Source organism: Mobula hypostoma, chromosome 2 (genome assembly GCF_963921235.1).
Source record: "Mobula hypostoma chromosome 2, sMobHyp1.1, whole genome shotgun sequence".
In the NCBI taxonomy this organism is placed as follows: Eukaryota; Metazoa; Chordata; class Chondrichthyes; order Myliobatiformes; family Myliobatidae; genus Mobula; species Mobula hypostoma.
In genome coordinates this window covers 226,278,586-226,300,238 of record NC_086098.1, presented here as the reverse complement: position 1 = coordinate 226,300,238, position 21,653 = coordinate 226,278,586, and the positions used below count along the sequence as shown (strand labels likewise).

At 42.8% G+C, this 21,653-nt stretch overlaps 1 protein-coding gene across 2 annotated transcripts in view; it reads right to left on the bottom strand.

Moving 5' to 3' along the window:
• LOC134342897 (piezo-type mechanosensitive ion channel component 2-like) overlaps positions 1 to 21,653 on the bottom strand; it is a 240,104-nt gene that overhangs the window by 41,419 nt on the left and 177,032 nt on the right. For both annotated transcript variants that reach the window (XM_063041568.1, XM_063041569.1), the window contains 4 exons: positions 21,378 to 21,527; positions 18,589 to 18,843; positions 16,360 to 16,618; positions 13,372 to 13,560 (listed from right to left, as the gene is read on the bottom strand). In XM_063041568.1, the coding sequence (XP_062897638.1) occupies positions 13,372 to 13,560; positions 16,360 to 16,618; positions 18,589 to 18,843; positions 21,378 to 21,527 (853 nt within the window). The remainder of the gene's footprint in view (positions 1 to 13,371; positions 13,561 to 16,359; positions 16,619 to 18,588; positions 18,844 to 21,377; positions 21,528 to 21,653) is intronic.

Below are 21,653 nucleotides of genomic sequence, written 5' to 3'. Positions count from 1 at the left end.
TATACATAAAGGCCTTCAATTTAAATAGAAAACGACATGATCTAGTTTATATTTTCTCTGCCTGTTTCCCATTTAGTGGTGTCTCAATAACTCGATTAGTAGGATTGCTGCCTCACAGTGCCAGTGACCTGGATTCGATCCCAACCTCAGGTGCTGTCTATAGATTTTGTACATTCTCCCTGTGACCATCGGGGTTTCCTCTATCTTCCTGTCATATCTCAAAGACATGTGGGTCAGTGGATTAATTATCTGTTCTAAATTGCCTCTAATGCATGGGTGAGTGGTGAATCTGCGGGAACTTGATGGGAGTGTGAGAATTAATGAAACGGGTTAATGGGGGATCACTGTAAATGGGCGGTTGTTGGTCAATGCAGACTCACCGGTCTGAACAGTCTCTTTCTGTCCCATAATACCGACTCCAAGATGCAAATCCCTGCTGTGTCCAAATAGACATCCTTCATGTGCAAACCGTGTCTGAGATTGAACACTCCCTGGCCGTCCAACAGCAGCTCAACAGAGACACATTCATCCTGGCATCCAGACACATGCACTGTCCAGAAACACACACAAGACACGGAGGTGTTCCGGTGCAGGAGAGCTGGGGCTAGCTGGATAACTCAAAGGAATAGCAAACACACAGAGCACCAAAAGGTCTGCCTCGTGCCATAAAGTTATTGTTCTATGAAGACCAGTGAAAATAAAACCAAGACTGGCAACATATTCCAGGGATTGGTCATTACATCAGAGGGCATCATTTTAAGGTGTTTGGAGGGATGTCAGAGGTAGGTTTTTCTTTACACAGAGACTGGATGGAATGTGCTGCCAGGAGTGGAGGTAGAGGCAGATACATTAGGGACGTTTGAGAGATTTTTAGGTAGGCACATGGATGAAAGAGGGCTGTGTGGGAGGGAACCATTAGGTTAATCTTGAGGTAGGTTAAATGTTTGGCACATTGCGAGCAGAAAGGCCTATACAATGCTGTACTGTTCTGTGTTTGATGTTGGCATATCTGCTTTCTGAAGATTCCTTTCCCCTCAACAGAGTACCCTCGTGATTGAAACTTGTAATGAGAATACTCAAAACTCTCCAAGTTGTCCAGCTATACCAGTGGTTCCCAAAGTGGACTATATTGCCCCCACCCCCAGTGTGGGGTGGGAGTTTCAACAGGGCAATAAAGATAAAGGGGGTGGTGGAGTGTGCTCAGAAACAAGAGGGGGCAGCTAAGGAATTGTAGGCCCAATTTAAGAAATTAATGACTTAGTATTAACATTTGATAGTCAGTGCCTCTTAATGGATTACAATGATCACATAATCACCTCATCTCTTGCTAACCCACCATTCTCTCAGACTTTGCTCAAAGTGCTTTACGGTTGCTGGAAAGCAAAGTGACACTTCTGTATTTGGCATATCACGAGAAATCCAGACTGAAGAAGTTGTGTTATTGCCATTCACTAGAGTTAGCTAGTACGATTCCTGTACTCTAATCACACAGTGATGTAATTTGAGTGATTTGGTGTATGCAGTCAATGGGGTAAAGTTCAGAATGGTCTTGACCGCATTTCTCTAGCCTACGGTCCAACCAAGATATCGTTGCCCCACTTTATGTAACCTTCAGGCAGAGAGTCAAGTGTTCCTGAGCTACTATGATGTCATAACTTTCCCCTTTATTGATCGCAGTGCTTGAGGTTGGACTTGAACAACAGGCAATTGACCGTGGTCATTGATCCATAATGAAAATGGCAAAAGAAGACCAAACAAAAAGAAGTGTAGAAAAGACAGTATAGAGTATCTGAAATATGGATTTATACCAGCAGCCAATGTGTCTGTTGTGTGAAATAGTTTTTTTCAAAGGAGGCAATGAAACCAACCAGGCTCCTTGAACATTTGAAGAGAACACACTCTGAGAAAGCAAACAAGAATTTTGCTTATTTTCAGTCCCTTTGTGAAAACTTTCAGAAACAGAAAACACTTCAAGACATGTTGTGCAGCACTTCGCAACAAAACAGTGATGGCTTGCATGCTTCATGAAACGTTTCATTGCTCATTACTAAATCTGGAAAGCGCCATACAATTGGAGAAGATCTGATACAGCCAGCAGTAATGGAGGTTCTGTGTACGGTTTTACATAAGTCACCAGACCAAATAATTAAAGTGATTCCACTCAGTGACACCTCTGTTCAAAGATGAATAGATGAAATGTCTGAGAATGTGGAAAACAAATTGTGCAACGTACTTAGGACAACTCTACAGTTGGATGTCAACTTTGCCAGGCAGCGAATCTTTGCTTCTTGTTTATGTTTGTTTCATAAAAGATGAAAGCATGGTTCAAGAGTTGTTATTTATGAGGAGACTAGAAACAGATATGAAAGAGAAGTCAATATTTCGGGTTGTTAGCAATTTTTCAAAGTGGAGGACATTCCGCCTAGCAACATTCTTTGCTTGTGCAACAGATAGGGCACTATCAATGATCAGACATTACTGTGGAGTTATTATGTTCTTGAAAGAAGCCGTACCGATATATTTATCATTCACTGTGTAATTCACAGACACCAACTTGTCACCAAAAACTTAAGTGATCAGCTTCACGAATAATAAAATACTTTTATCACAGTGGTAAATAAAATCAAGTCCCGTACTCTTGATTCTTGACTATTTCAAGAGATTTGTATTGCGAATGATGAACAGTTTGAATTCTTGCTGTTGCACATAGAAGTCAGGTGGGTCTCAGAAGGAAACTGCCAGTGATGCTTTTATATGCTTTTTGAAACTGATAAAATTCTTTGAAGACTTGAATGCTTCATTCAGTAATCAACTCAAGAATATTAGGCATGGCATTGCTTATTTGTCAGAATTATTCACAAAGTTTGATGAAATCAACCTTCATTTGCAATGAAATGCTATGAATCTAATCAAAGTCCAATCAGTCGTCTCCACATTTCCGTCCAAGTTAACCCTATTTAAATGCAATATTGGCTGTCGTGACTTTTTCCAATTTCTGAGTCTCTCTGAGTTGGAAGAGAAAGAAAGAATTACAGGTGATGATCTTCAAATATACTGTGCCCACCTGGGTGAGGTGCATAAGGACGTGTCAGGGAAATTTCAGGATCTTCTCTCAGTCCAATTTCCAGATTGGGTAATAAATCCATTCCTGAACACTGGTCATGAGGAACTAACAGGAAGGATGGAGGAAGAACTGATCTCGTTACAAAATGTCTTTGTGCTGAAGTAGAGGTTCAAAAAAGTCATATCAAGACTTTTAGTTATTGACTGTGAAAAAGGTCAAGATGTTCTTTATTGTCTTTCCAACGTCATACAGTAGGTAGTGGAGTGCAGTTTCAGTGCAGTCACCCAATTTCTTTCCAAGAAAAGAAACAGACTGCAAGTTATTGAACGTAGGGATCTGAGACTCCTACTGAGTGACATTCAGCCTGTTGAGAAGCTGATATCACCGCACCAAGCCCATCCATCTCAATGAATGGAGAAAAAGCAATGAAGTGAATATTAATGTATGTTCTAAAATTGATGATGAAAATTGTTTTTACTGCAATTAAATAAAGAAATAATTTTATTTGCAGCTTTAAATAGATCTGAAATTTTTTTGCAATTATTTGTCACTGCTTTGAATTTGCAGTTCTTGTTTTCTTTGACTGCGTCATAAATCAAAATTCTTAATAGTTTTTACGTAATGTCTGGAAAGGGAGAGAGGTGCATTGGGAATGTGGCCTAACAGCTTGGGGGGCGGGCGGTGGGCGGGGGTAACTCAAAAAAGTTTGGGAACCATGGAGCTATACCTTACTGTTTAAATTAGCTAATCTGTTTAATCTGGGGTGAAATTATACATTAGAACAGAAAGAAATATGACATTAAAACCTAAACTGCATCCCTGAGAACAGATATTGCAACTTGAATTAAGATGCTACTTTGTACTATTCTCTGAAACAATTTGTTTAGACAGCAGCAAAATAGGGAGAGAATGAAAGTGCTGGAGATTGGGCTTTATCCTAGGGCATCACTTGACTTCAGGTAGCGAGCACTGGCAGGAGAAATCATGTACCCATTACACAGTCCACTTGAATTTGTCCCATTATATAAAGGGAAGTGCTTGGAGAGAATTTGCTACTGGCAGCTGAGCAACCCTTTCAGTTCCACACAGTCTCTTGCTACACAAGGACCAAAATCTCCTTCTGCATCAGGAACCCTAAACTCGGATGCCTGTTGGAAACATTGACTGTGGAGCCACAGTACAAATGTTTCATGAACTTCTTGCAGTTTTTTTTCTGGAAAACAACTCCTGTTCAAGGTCTATTAAGGGATGGAGAGCTTGGCACTGGATACATGGAATAAAAAGCCGTCTCTCCATACAGCAGCTGACGTTCGGACCCTCAGCATATAGTGGCAAGTGAAGTTCAAAATTCAAAGTACATTTATTATCAAAGTACATATATGTCACCATATACACCCTGAGATTCAGTTTTTTGCAAGCAATCACGGTAAATACAAGAAACATAATAGAATAGGCCACACCCAACAGAACAGATGACCAATAATGTGAAAAAAAACACACCAATCTGGGCAAGTACAAAGAGCAAAAGAGTGAAAAAAAGAAATAATAATAATAATAATTAAATAAGCAATAAATATCAAAATCTTGAGATGAAGAGTGCTTGAAAGAGAATCCATAGGTTGTGGGAAAAGTTCAGTGATGGGGTGAGTGAAGTTATTCCCCCTGATTCAAGAACCAGATGGCCGAGGAGCAGAGGAACTGCTCCCTGAACCTGGTGGTGTGGGTCCTGAGGCTCTTGTACCTTCTTCCTGATGGCAGCAGTGAGATGAGAGCACAGCCTGGTTAGTGGGGGTCCTTGATGGTGGATGCAACTTTCCTGTGACAGCGCTCCATATAGATGTGCTCAATAGTGGGGAGGGCTTTACCTGTCATAAACCGGGCCATAGCCATTACTCTTTGTAGGCTTTTCTGTACAAAGGCATTAGATGTCTTAGAAAGGACAGGGAGGGAGGCAAAAGAGGTGGGGGTGTGGCACTGCAGATCAGAGATAGTCTCACGGCTGTAGAAAAGGAGGAAGTCATAGATGGATTGTCTACTGAGTCTCTGTGGGTGGAAGTTAGGAAAGGAACGGGGTCAATAACTCTACTGGGTGTTTTTTTACAGACCACCCAATAGTAATAAGGACATTGAGGAGCAGATAGGGAGACAGATTCTGGAAGGGTGTAATAATAACAGGGTTGTCGTGGTGGGAGATTTTAATTTCCCAAATATTGATGGGCATCTCCCTAGAGCAAGGGGTTTAGCTGGGGTGGAGTTTGTTAGGTGTGTTCAGGAAGGTTTCCTGACACAATATATAGAGAAGAGGAGAGGCGGTACTTGATCTGGTATTGGGAAATGAACCTGGTCAGGTGTCAGTTCTCTCAGTGTGAGAGCATTTTGGAGATAGTGATCACAATTATATCTCCTTTACCATAGCATTGGAGAGGGATAAGAACAGATAATTTCAGAAAGCGTTTAATTGGAGTAAGGGGAAATATGAAGCTAACAGGCAGGAATTTGGAAGCATAAATTGGGAACAGATGATCTCAAGGAAATGTACGGCAGAAATGTGGCAAATGCTCGGGGGATATTTGCATGGAGATCTGCATAGGTACGTTTCAATGAGACAGGGAAAGGATGGTAGGGTATAGGAACCGTGGTGTACAAAAGTTGTTGAAAATCTAGTCAAGAAGAAAAGAAAAGCTTATGAAAAGTTCAAAAAACTAGGTAATGATAGAGATCTAGAAAATTATAAAGCTAGCAGGAAGGAGCTTAAGAGTGAATTAGGAGAGCCAGAAGGGGACATGAGAAGGGGTGAGCAGGATTAAAGAAAACCCCAAGACATTCTACAAGCATGTGAAGAGCAAGGGGATAAGACGTGAGAGATAGGACCTATCAAGTGTGACAGTGGAAAAGTGTGTATGGAAGTGGAGGACATAGCGGAGGTATTTAATGAATACTTTGCTTCAGTACTCACTACGGAAAAGGACCTTAGGGATTGTAGGGATGACTTAAAGCAGATTGAAAAGCTTGAGCATATAGACATTAAGAAAGAGGATGTTCTGGAGCTTTTGGAAACATCAAGTTGAATAAGTCACCAGGGTCGGATGAGATGTACCCCAGGCTACTCTGGAAGGTGAGGGAGGAGATTGCTGAGCCTCTGGCAATGATCTTTGCATCATCAATGGGGACGGGAGAGTTTCCAGAGGATTGGAGGGTTGCGGATGTTGTTCCCTTATTGAAGAAAGGGAGTAGAGATAGCCTAGGAAATTATATACCAGTGAGTCTTACTTCAGTGGTTGGTAAGCTGATGGAGAAGATCCTGAGAGGCAGGATTTATGAACATTTGGAGAGGTATAATATGATTAGGAATAGTCAGCATGGCTTTGTCAAAGGCAGGTTGTGCCTTACAAGCCTGATTGAATTTTCTGAGGATGTGACTAAACACATTGATGAAGGTAGAGCAGTAGATGTAGTGTACATGGATTTTAGCAAGGCATTTGATAAGGTACCCCATGCAAGGCTTATTGAGAAAGTAAGGAGGTATAGAATCCAAGGGGACCTTGCTTTGTGGATCCAGAATTGGCTTGCCCACAGAAGGCAGAGTCGTTGTAGACGGGTCATATTCTGCATGGAGGTTGGTGACCAGTGGTGTGCCTCAGGAATCTGTTCTGGGACCCCTTCTCTTCATTATTTTTAATAATGACCTGGAATGAGGAAGTGGAGGAATGGATTAGTAAATTTGCTGATGACGCAAAGGTTGGGGGTGTTGTGGATAGTGTGGAGGGCTGTCAGAGGTACAGTGGGTCATCGATAGGATGCAAAACTGGGCTGAGAAGTGGCAGATGAAGTTCAACCCAGATAAGTGTGAGGTGGTTCATTTTGGTAGGTCAAATATGATGGCAGAATATAGTATTAATAGTAAGGCTCTTGGAGGATCAGACGGATCTGTGCTGTCTATGTTCTATCTGTTCTCAACCTGTGGATGTAGAGACTAATCTAACAGGGACTGTAGGAGTTACACATCTGTTCTCTGTCTGCATTGTATTCTGCATTGCGTGTTTATTCTGTGCATTACAGTAACCAGTCATGTGAGTCGGGGCATGGTAAAAGTAAAGGGAATAAGTTAGGCATTCATGTTTTGGTAGTATGTAGTTGTAATTATTACAGTATAATAATTGGAGGCTAGCATGTAGTGCCCCAATTCTAACAAATCAATGCTGCTGCTGGTGACCCCCATAGATTATTATCCTTGCATGACATGCCCTCTGATCAATCCGATAATAATGCTCCAAAAGACCTGTATTCAATCCTTCTTTTAGCAACCTGCAAAACGTATAATCTTGAAGCAATGAAACCTAAGTGTAATTAAGTGCAAATTAAGCGTACTTAAGCGGTTAACAAAGGATATGATCTCCAGCTCCAAGCTGCACAGAACAAAGCACAAATATGTAACTTATTGCCTTCGCTTTCACCACACATCTACTCATGAGACTAGTTACCACAATACACAGAATACAATGCAGATAGAAAAGACATGCGTGGCTCCTACATTCCAGCCCCCTAATTATGATGTTATAATAATTACAACTGCATACTACCAAAACACAAGAGGCATAGAATCTGAACATTTACACACATGTCCTCTTTCTGGTATGTGGTCTATCCTGGATTGTGACCTTCTCTTGAGAAACCAGGTTGTTCCTCTTCACTGCATTCAGGGAAATCTGTCTTGAATTACAGTTGCCAAAGTGCGTCAATGTTCAAAACTGAAATCCTATTAACTGTCAGCCCCAGCTGAGAGTAGTCTCTTCCACCACCATGGTCTCCTTTCAATGGTCAAGTAACAGTCCAACTCTTGCTAGGCTGCCAGCAGCGCAAGTTGATTCATTAGAATTACCACTGCATTTTGTCAACAAAAAATTTCAACAATTTTATCAAATGAACATCGGCATTTGAACGTGTCTGTGAAGTTAGGAGCACTGCAGCCAAGAGCAGCTTGTGGCAAGTAACAATCTTTTGTTGATTCATGCTGTGTGTTTGGGTTTGGAATGGTCATCGCTGACTGTAAATTCTGTGCTGTGGTGTTTGCCGAAAAATTCGGCATTTGGTTCTATTGAAATGCCGAAATACTTTGACTGCCAACATATGAATTGAATGTCATTGTTTTGTCTGGTTCGTGCACTTGGAAAACGACATGGGTCAAGTAGGACACAGTGACCTTGAAGTCAAGACTAAAAGAGAAATTAAACTTACTGAGAAAGCTTTGGTAGCTAGAATTGACAATATTTGGAAAGATTACTATGAGGTTGTTAAGAAGGTTAATGATTTAATACCATTAATTAGAAGTTTCCTGGTACCAAAAGAGCAACTAGATGCTTCGTGAGTGCAGTCTCGTTTGGACAATTTAAAAATCTTCATGAAGATGTTGTTAAGCAATATAACTTGCTGTTGCCTTTAATGCCCATCTCAGAGCAAGATACACAAACTGAAAGCAATCCAAGTATTGATACACTTATTAATACAGTCATAGCAATTGTTGACCAATGGTTGAAACAAACATGTGATGTTGAACGCAAACAGGAGAAAATCTGCAGATGCTGGAAATTCAAGCAACACAAACAAAATGCTGGTAGAACACAGCAGGCCAGGCAGCACCTATAGGAAGAGGTACAGTCGACGTTTCGGGCTGAGACCCTTCGTCAGGACTAACTGAAAGAAGAAGTAGTATTATTACTGTAGTATATAGTATTACTATTTCTTCTTTCAATTAGTCCTGACGAAGGGTCTCAGCCCAAAACGTCGACTGTACCTCTTCCTATAGATGCTGCCTGGCCTGCTGTGTTCTACCAGCATTTTGTTTGTGATGTTGAAGGCCAGATTACTGGAGGAAATGAAAATATTTATAAAGCTACTGGTCATTCTGTGACCAAGTATAAATCTGATGGTTTTCAGGATGATGTTCACCCTGAAGACAGTGCGTCTAACAAGCATGCAGTAGGTTCTATTAGTAGCAGGGTGTCCCACACATCAGATACCTCCTCTGCATGCATTAAAACGGAAGCTGATTTAGCTGCTTTATTTGCATGGCAGCAATTATTGAAAGACAAACACGCGCTGGAAGAACAAGAGGAGCAGCTACGGAGAAGAAAGGAGCAGCTTAAGTTGCAGGAAGAAGTTGCAGCACAGATGGCTGAAGTTAAAGTGCTGAAGGTTTCAAGTGCTGCGGGTGCTAAACGTGCTCCAGCGGGACAGTGCTATGGTGTGACTTCCTCTGTTGACATGCCACTGAGAAAACCCAACATACTCGATGTCAACATGCATACATTTGTTCCTCAAATGTCTCTGAGCCATGAGCTTGGGCCCCAAGGGGTAGTTCAGGATGTTCGCTCTCAGCCTGCGCCGAGGAGGCACTCTGAACCTATGCCATATCCCATAGCACAATGTGCTTCTGAGGATATTGATTTACGGTACGGTGACACTCGTGTTTCATGTGCTAAAATTCTGTATCGTGTGTTGGAGGCCCTAAGGACATGGAAGAAAATAGCAAGCTAGTGATGCAACAATGCATTGCAACTCTGCTTAAAAGAGAGCTTCAAATCTTCGACGGTAATCCATTGCAGTGTCATTCATTTATAAGAGCTTTCAAGAATAGCACTGAAGACAAGACTGATGATTACGGCAGCTGTCTCTATTTTCTCGAACAGTTCACTGGAGGTTACACAAGAGAGCTTGTCACAAGTTGCTAGCAAGCCAACCCAGAGGAGGGCCATCTGCCGCAAGAACAGTTTGATCAGGAGCAGAAAATTGATGTGACCCACATGGGAAAGGCTCTTCTTTGGCCAACTATCAAATCAGAAGGAATGAGAGCTCTTCAAGACTCTTTTTCTTAGGGGCTGTTGTAATGCAATGGGAGATGTTCGGTATCTGTGAGAGCTGGACATGCCTATTAATATATCGATTATAAAGAAGTTGCCTTACATGCTTAGTGAGAAATGGAGATGTCTTGCCTGTGAGCTACTGGATAATCACAGCCATGAGGCTGCTTTCATCGACCTTGTCGAGTTTATCCAGGAACAAGTAAGGATTTCTACACACCCAATGCATGGAAGTATACGGGGTACTACACCACCGGCAGTAAGGAAAAGCGTGAACAAAACTAAATCACAAAGTCATTCTGAAGCTAAAGGAAGGAGTTTTGCCATTACTGTGGCTATTGTGAAAAGTGAAGCTAAAACTGAGTGAGCCTGGAACTGATGAGAAGGGTGCGGATTTGAAACAAGTGTGAAAGAATCAAACACAGCGGCGAGCAACACCCTGGTGTCCAATAGCCTTACGGGAGCTGGCGACCATGATTGTGAACTTCCTATAATTCCAGTTCAGGTGAAGTTTAAGAAGGGTAACAAGACATTGGTTACTTATGGTTTCCGAGATCAAGGACGTACGGAGTGTTCTGCACAGTGAGCCTCATGACTCATGAACAAGCTCAACCTAACAGGAAAAGGAACACACATTCTCTTACACACCATGGGTCAGATAGTGAATACCACTGTGAACTGCCTAACATCTATACTCAGGAAAGTGTGTCTGTCCACAAAGGGAATAATCCTCGTCAGTGAAATCTTCAGGAATGGTCTCACCTGAAGCATGTTTATCTGGTGGAAATTGATTCAGAAATTGAGCTGCTGATAGGGGTGAATGTGCCTAAGGCATTGGAGTCATTGCAAGTGATTCGCAGTGCTAATGATGGACCCCACACAGTCAGAACAACGATAGATTGGACTGTTAATGGACCATTGAAAGACGACCATGGTGATGGAAGGGACTACACTCGGCCAGAGCTAATAGTTAACAGGATCTCAGTTTTGAACTTGGATGAGCTTTGGCAGCAACATTTCGAGACAGATTTCCCTGAATGCAGTCAAGAGGAACAACCTGGTTCGTCAAGCGAAGGTCACGATCCAGGATAGACTGCTTACAAGAAAGAGGACATCAGTGTGAATGCCTCCTGTGTTTTGGTAGTATGAAGTTGTAATTATTATAGTATCATAATCAGGGGGCTGGAATTACGAGCCATGCACGTGTTTTCTATCTGCATATTATGGTAACTAGTCACGTGAGTGGAGGTGTGGTAGAAGCAAAGGGAATAAGTTATGTATTCATGCTTCGCTCCGGACAGTTTGGAGCTGGAGGATGTAACAGCTTTTCTTGACCACTTAAGAACACTTAATTTACGATTAGTCATGCTTCAAGATTGTATGTTTTGCGAGTTGCTAATAACGGATCGAATACAGTTCTTCGACCTTTGGAACATTATTATCCGATTCATTGGAGGGGTTGTCATACAAGGATAACAATCCATGGGGGGGGGGTCACTCGCAGCAGCACTGAGTTGCTAGAATTGGCTGCTACAGGGACATTTTAAAGACTCTTAGAAAGTCACATGATATAAAAAAATGGAGGGCTATGGGCCATGTAGGAGGGATTGATCATGGAGTAGGTCAGCACAGCATGATGGGCTGAATGGCCCGTAATGTGTTGTTCTATGTTCTGAAGCTAGGCAGAGTACACGCCCTTATCTGTAGCAACAGTACTTAAATGAGATAGTTGAGAACTTCAAGTTTCTAGGTGTAAGTATCACCAACAATCTGTTCTGATTGAGCTACGTAGATGCTATGACCAAGAAAGCACACCAATGTCTTTACTTCCTTAGCAGGCTAAGAAGGCTTGGCATGGTCCCAATACCCAATTTCTACATATGCATCATAGCTTGCTATGGTAGGCTAACAGCTGTGCCAGTTTCACATGAAATTGCAGAGTTGTGGACATAGCCCCGTCTGTTGCAAAAAATTGTGTACAGTTCTGGTCACCGAATTATAGGAAAGATGTCAACAAAATTGAGAGAGTACAGAGAAGATTTACTGGATTTTTACCTGGGTTTCATCACCTAAGTTACAGAGAAAGGTTGAACAAGTGAGGTCTTTATTCTTTGGAGTGTAGAAGGTTGAGGGGGGACTTGATAGAGGTATTTAAAATTATGAGGGGGATTGATAGAGTTGACGTGGATAGGCTTTTTCCATTGAGAGTGGGGGAGATTCAAACGAGAGGACATGAGTTGAGAGTTAAAGGGCAAAAGTTTAGGGGTAACATGAGGGGGAACTTCTTTACTCAGAGAGTGGTAGCTTTGTGGAACCATCTTCCAGCAGAAGTGGTTGAGACAGGTTTGATGTTGTCATTTAAAGTTAAATTGGATAGATATATGGACAGGAAAGGAATAGAGGGTTATGGGCTGGTTGGTGGGACTAGGTGAGAGTAAGAGTTCAGCATGGACTAGAAGGGCCAAGATGGCCTGTTTCCATGCTGTAATTGTTATATGGTTATATGACTATAGATAGATACATTTGCCCGGTTACGTTTTCACTTATATTCTATATGTGCTTTTATGTGTGAGGACAGGTCCTCAAAGCCATGGTGTTGGGGTCCATTCGACAGATGATACCGCTGGGGGTTCTGGACTATATATGCATATTCTGTGTCATTGTGTTCTGACTGATATTCTGTATGGGTTTGTTGACTTGCATGTGCGAGGACTGGGCATCAACCTGTGGCATCGTGGGATGGGGATGAGGAGGTGGGCATCGGGACTTTTATTACGTGATTGTGATCTTGTGTGTGCTTACTGTGTGCAACTGTTGGTAATGTGTCTTTGCACGTTGACCCCACAGTAATGGTGTCTCGTTTGCCTGCATTGATGAGTATTCATGTATGGTTAAGGGAAACCTGAATGGAGTTGAATTGAACCTCGTCATGGCCCCTGAAATATAATTGTCTACCTGCACTGCACTTTCTCTGTAATTGTAAAGAAAAACCGATATCAAGATTAGCTTTACTTGTCACATGTACGTCAAAATATACAGTGAAATGCTTCAATTGCACAAAATCGAATCAAATCAGTGAGGACTGTGCTGGGCAGCCCACAAATGTCGCCATGGCTCCAGTACCAACATAGGGTGCCTGCAACTCACTGACCCTAATGATACATCTTTTGGAGTGTGCAAGGAAACCCACACAGTTACCCACTCCTTGCAGACAGTGGCAGGAAACCCTGGTCTTACAGGCTGGAGATGTAAAGCTAGGTGCTAACCACTACGCCACTGTGTCCTATATTCTGCATTGATTTCTTTACCTTGGTGATCTACTGTATTGAATAATCTATCTAGATGCATACAAGAAGCTTTTCATTGTACTTAGTACACTTGATTACAATAAACCAATTAGTTAAATATGTGTTCTAATAAATGAATAGATTTATAGTTCAGCATAATTACCTTGAGGACTGACCTATGCAAGAACAGAGCCAGTAACTGGATAAGGTCATAGTGCACATAACCATCCTTCTTCTCAATGCCGATGATGTTAGGCAGGTAGAAAGGTTGATTGAAGTAAAGCAATCGATAGGAAGAGGTGGTCCAAGGAAAGAAGCCAAACTGAAAGCAGTATTTCACAACCACGGTAATCTGTGGGGGAACAGGTGTAAGGAATTGTGAAATACTTGGTACACATGGAGAGACTGGGTCTGGGACAAAGGTCAGTGACAGATATCATGAAATGGCAGTAGCTGTCTCCTTACCGTCGCGAGGAGTGTTTTATTTCATGCAAGGCCATCAGATAATAATGAATTCCACACCTCAATAAACAAAGGAGCAATCTAAACTTGCAACAGTGAGCTGGTAAGGTTGATTGGGCCTATAACAGCCAGGATCTCCTGGTGGCCAGTCATTTTAATTCCATTTTCCATTCCCGCACTGACATGTCTGTTGTGGCCTACTCTAATGTCAATTTGAGGCTAGATGCAGATTAGAGGAATAATATCTTGTATTCCATCTTGGTAGTTTCAAACCTGATGGCATCAATGTTAGATTTCTCTAACTTCTGGTAACCAGTCCCCTCTGTCCTCCCTCCCCCTTTTCTTTACCCTCACCCCTTTTACACTTTTACCTCTTCTCATTCCCTTCCCCTGCTCTCATTACCCACGACTTTTTTCCTCTGGTTCCCCAACTCCTTCTCTTTATTTCATGGTTCACTGTCCTTTTCATCAGATTATATCTTTTTCAGTCCTTTGCACTTCCACCTGTCACCTCCCAGTTTCTCACTTCACTCCCATTTGTCCACCTTCACCCTCTCACCTTGATTCACTCACTCATCACTCACCACCCCGTGCTCCCTCTCCTCCCTCAACCCTTTCATTCTGCCATCTGCCCCCTTCCTTTCCAGTCCTGCTGAAGGCTCTCAGCTTGAAACATCGACCGTTTATCTCCCTCCATGGATGCTGCCTGACCCACTGAGTTCCCCCAGCCCCTTGTGTGTGCTGCTGCATGGACAGCACTCTCAGATTACATGGAAACAAGCACACATCATTTTGGAATTTTCCGCATGCTGTTGCAAGGATGTCAGGCTGTCAATGAAGATGGATATTGGTGCAAGCAGGAACAACTTCGTGAGACAAAATATGTGACTTCATGAAGTTTGAGGAGAATGACGTGAACTTTTCGCTAAAGGTTCAGTTTTAACCTTTTGATCTTTCTGGTGTTCAATGCTCCTCCTTGTCCATTTCTTTTTTATAGGAAGGAGATGGACAAGGTGGAGCTTTGAACCTCAGAATGATCAAGAGGTTATAATTGAACTTCCCACAGATTTTGGGGATGTGCGGGGCTAGAGAAATGGAGAAATCATGGAGGGATTTGAAAACAGGTGAGGAGAATTTTTAAAATTGTTTTTTTTTAGACTGGGAGCCAGAGTTCTCTGAGCATCGGGATAACGCTGAAGGAGACACCACAGGTTAGAAATGGATCATCAGAATTTCAGTTGACCTTGAGACTAGAGATGGCAGTGCATTTTAAGGGTTAACACTGGAAGTGAGAAGGGATGAGGGTCAGTTTTGTCAGCAGATGAGCTGAAACACAGTTGTAGTGTTACTGAAGTGTGGATAGTGGTTCTTAGTGATCGTAGTTCATGGTTTGAATCTCATTTGGGGATCAAATAGGATACCAGACTTTAACATAATCACAATAAACTTCCAGGAAGAAGATTGGAGTCTGTAATGAAAGCAAGGAGTTTGATGACTGATGGCAAAGGATCTAGCCATCGAATTATACTGCACAGAAACAGATACGCCGCCCTACCATGCCTCTGCCTACCATTGTATTTATCTGCACTAGTCTCATTATTTTGTCCATGGTCATCTATACCTTGGCAATTCAAGTGCTTTTCTAGATGTTTCTCAAGTGTCATGGGTGTATCATTGCCTTTCAAACACTGCATTCCAAATTCCAACCATTCTCTGTGAAAATGCGACCCCCCCCCCACTCCCCCAGATCCCCTCTAAACATCAAGCTTCTCACATTAAGCTTATAACCCCTTGTCTTAAATAGCTCCACCATGGGAAAATTATTCTTGCGATCTGTCCTATCTATCCCCCATGTGATCATGTACAAGCACTGTAAGGTCACCCCTCACCTCCCTTTGCTCCAGGAGAACAATCCCAACCTGTCCAGTCTCCTCTTATACCGAAATGCTCCAAATCCCGGAGGCTCTCCTCTGTGCTCTCTCTAGAATTACACATGATACTACAGGAGTGGTCTAACCAATGTCTTAACCCTAATACTCTCAAAGGTCATTAGGAAGAAATTTCAGCTCATCCAGCAATAGATGTCAGTTCCCCAATTCAGAGACAGTGGAGGGATAAAGAACTATTTTCACTGAAGGATGGGACATTCAGTACTCATCTTTCCTTTGCTCCTCCTTTGCCAATATCATTTCCTCTGTGATTTAAGGCACAATCCATTTGAGTCTTGCGGCATGTTCCAAAACAATATATTTGACCTCTTCATCAAACACTTTGATAAGAATAAATCCGTTTGTACATCTGGATTACACAGTAATCCAGAACCTAATGCAAACTGATGAGCTGAAGTCTCCTGTTAGTCTGCTTCACAGAACCCAGTGGGAATTTCCTCTATTCCTCACTTCCTCTAATGCTTAGGCAGCTTCTGCTTAAGTGCATTATTTAGTAAGGATTCCATGCATAACTAGTAGTCGATTAAAGATGTTTCCCCTGAACACCTTTTCATGATGATTGTATTTTTATGGCCACTGAAGTTATTTTTTCCCCAAGTATCAGATTTTTCCTGCATCTTCTCTATTGTGATTTTAATGATATGTAACCGATCAGTGTTGAATGTTTTCTCCTGCCGGGGTGAACGCCCAGATACAGCAGACAAAGCCACGTGCGAGTGTTTCAGTTTTTCTCTTCGTACCTCAGTGTACAGGATGGCAAACATCCAGAACCGTTTCTTCGGCCTTGGCATGGAGAGCATTGCCCAGAGGAAGACAAGGATGGGGAGAACCAAGGTGAGCAACGAGGCAGAGACCATGTGGTTGAGGATTATGACAAAGTAGCACAGCATGTCTGACTGCGACATCATGGTGTTGTACAAGGCAAACAGAAGCTTCAAGAGGCAAGGCAAGTTACTGTAGAATTTGTCCGACTCCTCCAGCTCAGTATCATGGAACATTCTGGAAGAGGACAGAAAGTTTGGCAACAAAAGATGGTTGACTTAGACATGAGTAAAATACAGGACAGCCAATTTTCTGCCATGAAACATAATACATGTGGCCATATTAAATGGATAATGTAAACATAATAATCTTCAAGTGGTGGGAATAAAGATTGGAACAGAAGGAGAGGTATACATTATTTATGAAGCTCATTTTTAATTCCAGCTCACCCAGTCTGCCCTTATTATTATAATTCCTTTAGACAATTCTGTACCAATCTGTAATGGAACTGCTTATAAGAGCTGTCATGCTGTGAGTGTGCCCTCCTGATGCATTTACTCCACAGGAGTTAATTACAACATAATTATTTTTGATGAACATTTATGTTGGACACATAGACATGGGAAATACATTGGGAAAGCTAACTGGAAGTGGGCGCTGAAGCAAGCTCTTTAATTGTACACATCTAACAAATATTACCTGCTTCTGGACAGGCATACAGAGATAAAGTCAAAACAGATATTTAGTCACCAGATCCAAAATGACAGTCCTCCAAAACTTGATTTTAGTGCAAAATTCATGAATTTGCAAGTAATGCTAAAACATTTCATAGTCCTACAGTGCAGAAGCCAGCCCTTCAGCCCACCCTGTCCATGCTGACCACCAAGTACCCCATCTTTACAAAGCCATTTCTCAGCACATGGTCTTTCTGTGCCTTGACGTTTCATGTGCTCCTTAATGTAATTACTAAATTCTCTTTTGAGTCCCGGCCGCCAGAGCCTTTTCAGGCAATGTATTCCAACCCTAAACATTCTTTGGGTGAAAAACATCTTCCTTTTATCCTTGCTGAACCCTTTACTCTGTAACTTAAACCTATGCCCACTGGCACCTGCTCTGAGCAAAGTTTTATTACAACCTAGCCCATCTCTGCCCCTCATACTTTTGTACATCATTACCTGGTCTTCTCTCAGTCTCCCTTTCTCCAAAGAACACAAACCCAGCCTATCTAATTTCTCCTCATGACCGAATCACGCCCATCCCAGACAATATTCTGGTGAACCTCCTTGGCATCCTCTCCAGAGTGCTTTCTATACTGTGGCAAACAAACATACAAACAATATTCCAGATGTGGTTTCACCATACTTTTATGAAGATGTATAATAACCTCCTCCTTCTGTTCCCTTTGCCCATCTGATACTGGTATGCCTTCTTCAACATCCTATCTACCTAGGCTGCCACCTTCAGGGATCTTCTGACTGTACACCAAGGTGCCTTTCTTCCTCAATACTCCAGCCTTACCATTCATTGTGTAGGTCCTACTTTCATTAGCCAATCAATATCCTTCTTAGCCTGAGATAAACCTCCTGACTGTACACAACAGCCATGATTTTTGTGTCAGCTTCAAACCTACCAGTCATACCTCCTACATTCACATCTAAATTGCTAATATATATTATAAACAGGATGGGGCCCAGCACTGAACCCTGTGGTACACCACTAGTCACAGGCTTCAAATCACAAAAGCAACCTTCCAGCATTACCTTCTTGTCCTCTACTACAAGCCAACTTTGGATCTAATTTGCCAACCTGCCTAGGATCCCATATGCTCTGACCTTTTGCCTTGATTAAGGATATCTTGGTTACTTACTTTGGGGTTACAGCTGCAAGAATAAACTCACTTTGAATCACAATCTTAAAACCTCACCAGCTCTGTTTCTATTTCCGAGCCCATCTACTTGTCCACCTGCTATCTGCATCCTCCTGACTTTCCAACACAATTCACATCCTCTTCCCTTCTCCCTCCTCTTCAGCTGTTCCATCTTCTCCATCCCTTATTTTCACTCTCTGCTTCATATCTTCATCCATCTCCTCCTCCCTTTAAAATGCTTGAATCCTATCGTAACCCTCACTTCGTTTTCATGTTGCCCCTCCCACACACCGTGGGAAATCAGCTAGCAATTGTTAACGATAGAAGAGTCATTTCTCACTTGTTCAGCATCAGATCACTTGCTGTTAGGAGGCAGCTCTGATAGTCAAGAGTTCCTTGGCCTGTTTTCAATTTCTGCTCTTCAGGCTCTGAGTACAAGTTCTCCTCGGAGAGGCTGCCTACTACTGTGTTGTAGCCAGGCGGGATATCAGATTTGTGAGAACACAGAGTTATGCAGCCTTCGGCAATGTCTTCACCTTCCTCTTCCTCTATGGTTCCCTGCTGTGAATGTAGCAAGACAGACTGGGCTGGTGCACTAGGAAAGAAAATTCATTTCGTAAGAGAGAGAGAGAGAAATAAAATATTCAAGGTCTGCATACGATGATAGAGGAAGACCCAGGGGTTGCAGATACATCGTTCCCTGAAAGTGGTGTTGGAAGTAGATAGGTTGGTGAATGTGACATTTGGCACAATGGCCTTCATCAATCAGAATTCTGTGCACAGGAGTTGGGACTTCTTGTTACAGCTGCACTAGATGCTGGTAAGGCTACGTTTGGAGTTCTACATATAATTCCGGTCAGCCTGCGATAGGAAGGATGTCATTAAACTAGAGAGGGTGCAAAAAAAGCTTTAACAAGGATGTTACCAGGAGTAGAGGGCTTGGATTATAAGGTCAGGCTGGATAGGCTAGGACCCTTTTTCTCTTGAGTTTAGGAGGCTGAGGGGGTGACCTCAGAGGGGTTTATAAAATCACAAGGGGCATAGGTAAGCTGAATAGCCAAAGTGTTTTCCTCAGGGAAAGAGAATCAATAGTAAAAAAAACATAGGTTTAGAGTGAGAGGTTAAGGATTTAAAAGGAATCAGAGGAACAATTCTGTCACATAGAGGATGGTCAGTATATGAGGAGTGGTAACACAGCTATTATATTTAAAAGGTATTTGGACAGTTACGTGGTAGAAAAGGTTTTGAGGGATATGGGCCAGATGAATGGGTCTGGCTTAGTTAGGCAACTTGGTCAGCATAAATGAAATCAGGTCAAAGAGCCTGATTTCATTCTATACATCTTTATGGCTCTATGTCTCTGCAACTGAAACACATCTTTCCCTACCACCCTCCCCCCCCCCACAACACTTTCTGCATTCTGCAGGGGATGCTCCCTACGCGATTCCCGTCATTCATCCCTCCCCACTGATGTCCCTCCTGGTACTTATCCTTGCAAGCAGAACAGGTGCTACACCTGCCCCTATACCACCTCCCTCACTACCGTTCAGGGCCCCGACAGTCCTTCCAGGTGAGGCGTCACTTCACTGAGAGTCTGTTGGGGTCATCTATTGCATCCTGTGCTCCCAGTGTGGCCTCTTGCATATCGGTGCGACCCGACGTAGATTGGGAGACCGCTTCACCAAGCACCCAAGCCCCGTCGCCAGAAAAAGTGGGATCTTCCAGTGGCCATCCCTTTTCATTCCACTTCCCTTCCTCATTCCAATATGTCAGTCCATGACCGCCTCTACTGACGCAATGAGGCCAGGTGCAGGTTGGAGGAACATCACCTTATATTCGGTCTAGGTTGCCTCCAACCTGATGGCATGAACATTGATTTCTCAAACTTCTGGTACTGGCCCCCCTTTCTCTAATCCCCAGCCCCTTTTCCCTCTTTCACCTTATCTCCTTGCCTGCCCACCCCCTTCCTCTGGTGCTTCTCCCCCTTTTTCTTTCGCCCATGGCCTTTTGTCCTCTCCTATTAGATTCTCCCTTCTCCAGCCCTGTATCTCTTTCACCAATCAACTTCCCAGCTCTTTACCATACCCGCTCCCACCCTCCCAGTTTCACCTTTCACCTTGTGGTTCTTCCTCCCCTCCCCCCACCTTCACGCTCTGACTCCTCGTCCTGTAGTATGGCTGAAAGGGGAGGGAACGCTGTGCACCGGTTGGCTGGTAAAGTGTGTGTAAGTGGCTCTGCTGAAATCTATGGAAACATTGGTAAGCAGGGGGACAAAGCCTTCCATCAGTTCTCTGATGTTCAGTGAACTGCCATATAATACAATCAAATTTAGCAGCACCGGCATCTCCAGTGGGGTCATTCTGGAACGTTACCCTTACCACAGTATCAAGGTGCAGTCGGGCACCAAGGCACAGATCTCTGTGCAATCAGGAAACGACCTGACAAGCTGTGATGTGCATTTATAAATGTAGACATACGTGTGAATTATGAACTGGAGTAAGCTAGTCCCTTGACTTCATTACGCATTGACCTGATATCTGCATTCCCACCTAACCCCTGATAACTTTTCACTCTGCTTATCAAGAGTCTATTTAGCTCTGTCTGAAAAAAATTCGCACACTCTGCTTTCACCACCCTCTGAGCAAGAGAGCTCCAAAGACTGACAGGTCTCTGAGAGAAAAAGTAAGTCATCCAATCTCTGTCTTAGCTGGACAACTCCTTACTTTCAAACAGTAGTTCCTACTTCTAGATTCTTCCACAAGCTCCTCTCCACATCTACTGTGTCAGGAGCCCTCAGTCCTCCCTTGTAAGTAGTAATATTTCTGTGCTTTATATTGTATTAAAAGGTAGAAACCCAGAATGATCATCCTATCTACTGTTCATTCCATAATGGACATCAAGGTGTTGAAGTGAATTTGTTCCCGGTCTAGAATGAATGCCAATAAATGGTTGTTTGTCTCTGTGTGATATCTTTAACACAACCATCCGCCCTGTTTCATAAAGTATTGTATTAGAAGCCCCTGAGGAATGCGCAGAATGATCATGAATGCATTGTCAGTCACCAGCTAGCCCACAGCTGCCAAGCTAAAATGGACTAGTGAATCATGGCAAGAACACATCATGATTTACCTCAAAATCTCACTGTCCAAGGACATGTCAATCTGGGGCATCTTCTGCAGTGTCCACCTACTGTAACTGCTGGGCGTTGGGACCTCAGTCTCATCTACATTATCGCAGGTCGGCTGTCTGGAGCCCAGTATAGTGACTTCAGTGTTACAGCTGTGGAAACACAAAGAAGAAATATAGGCCGCGGTCACTTCATTAGCAACACCGGAACACCTGCTCATTAATGCTAATATCTAACTTACCAATCATGTGGTAGCAACTCAATGCATAAAGTTCAGA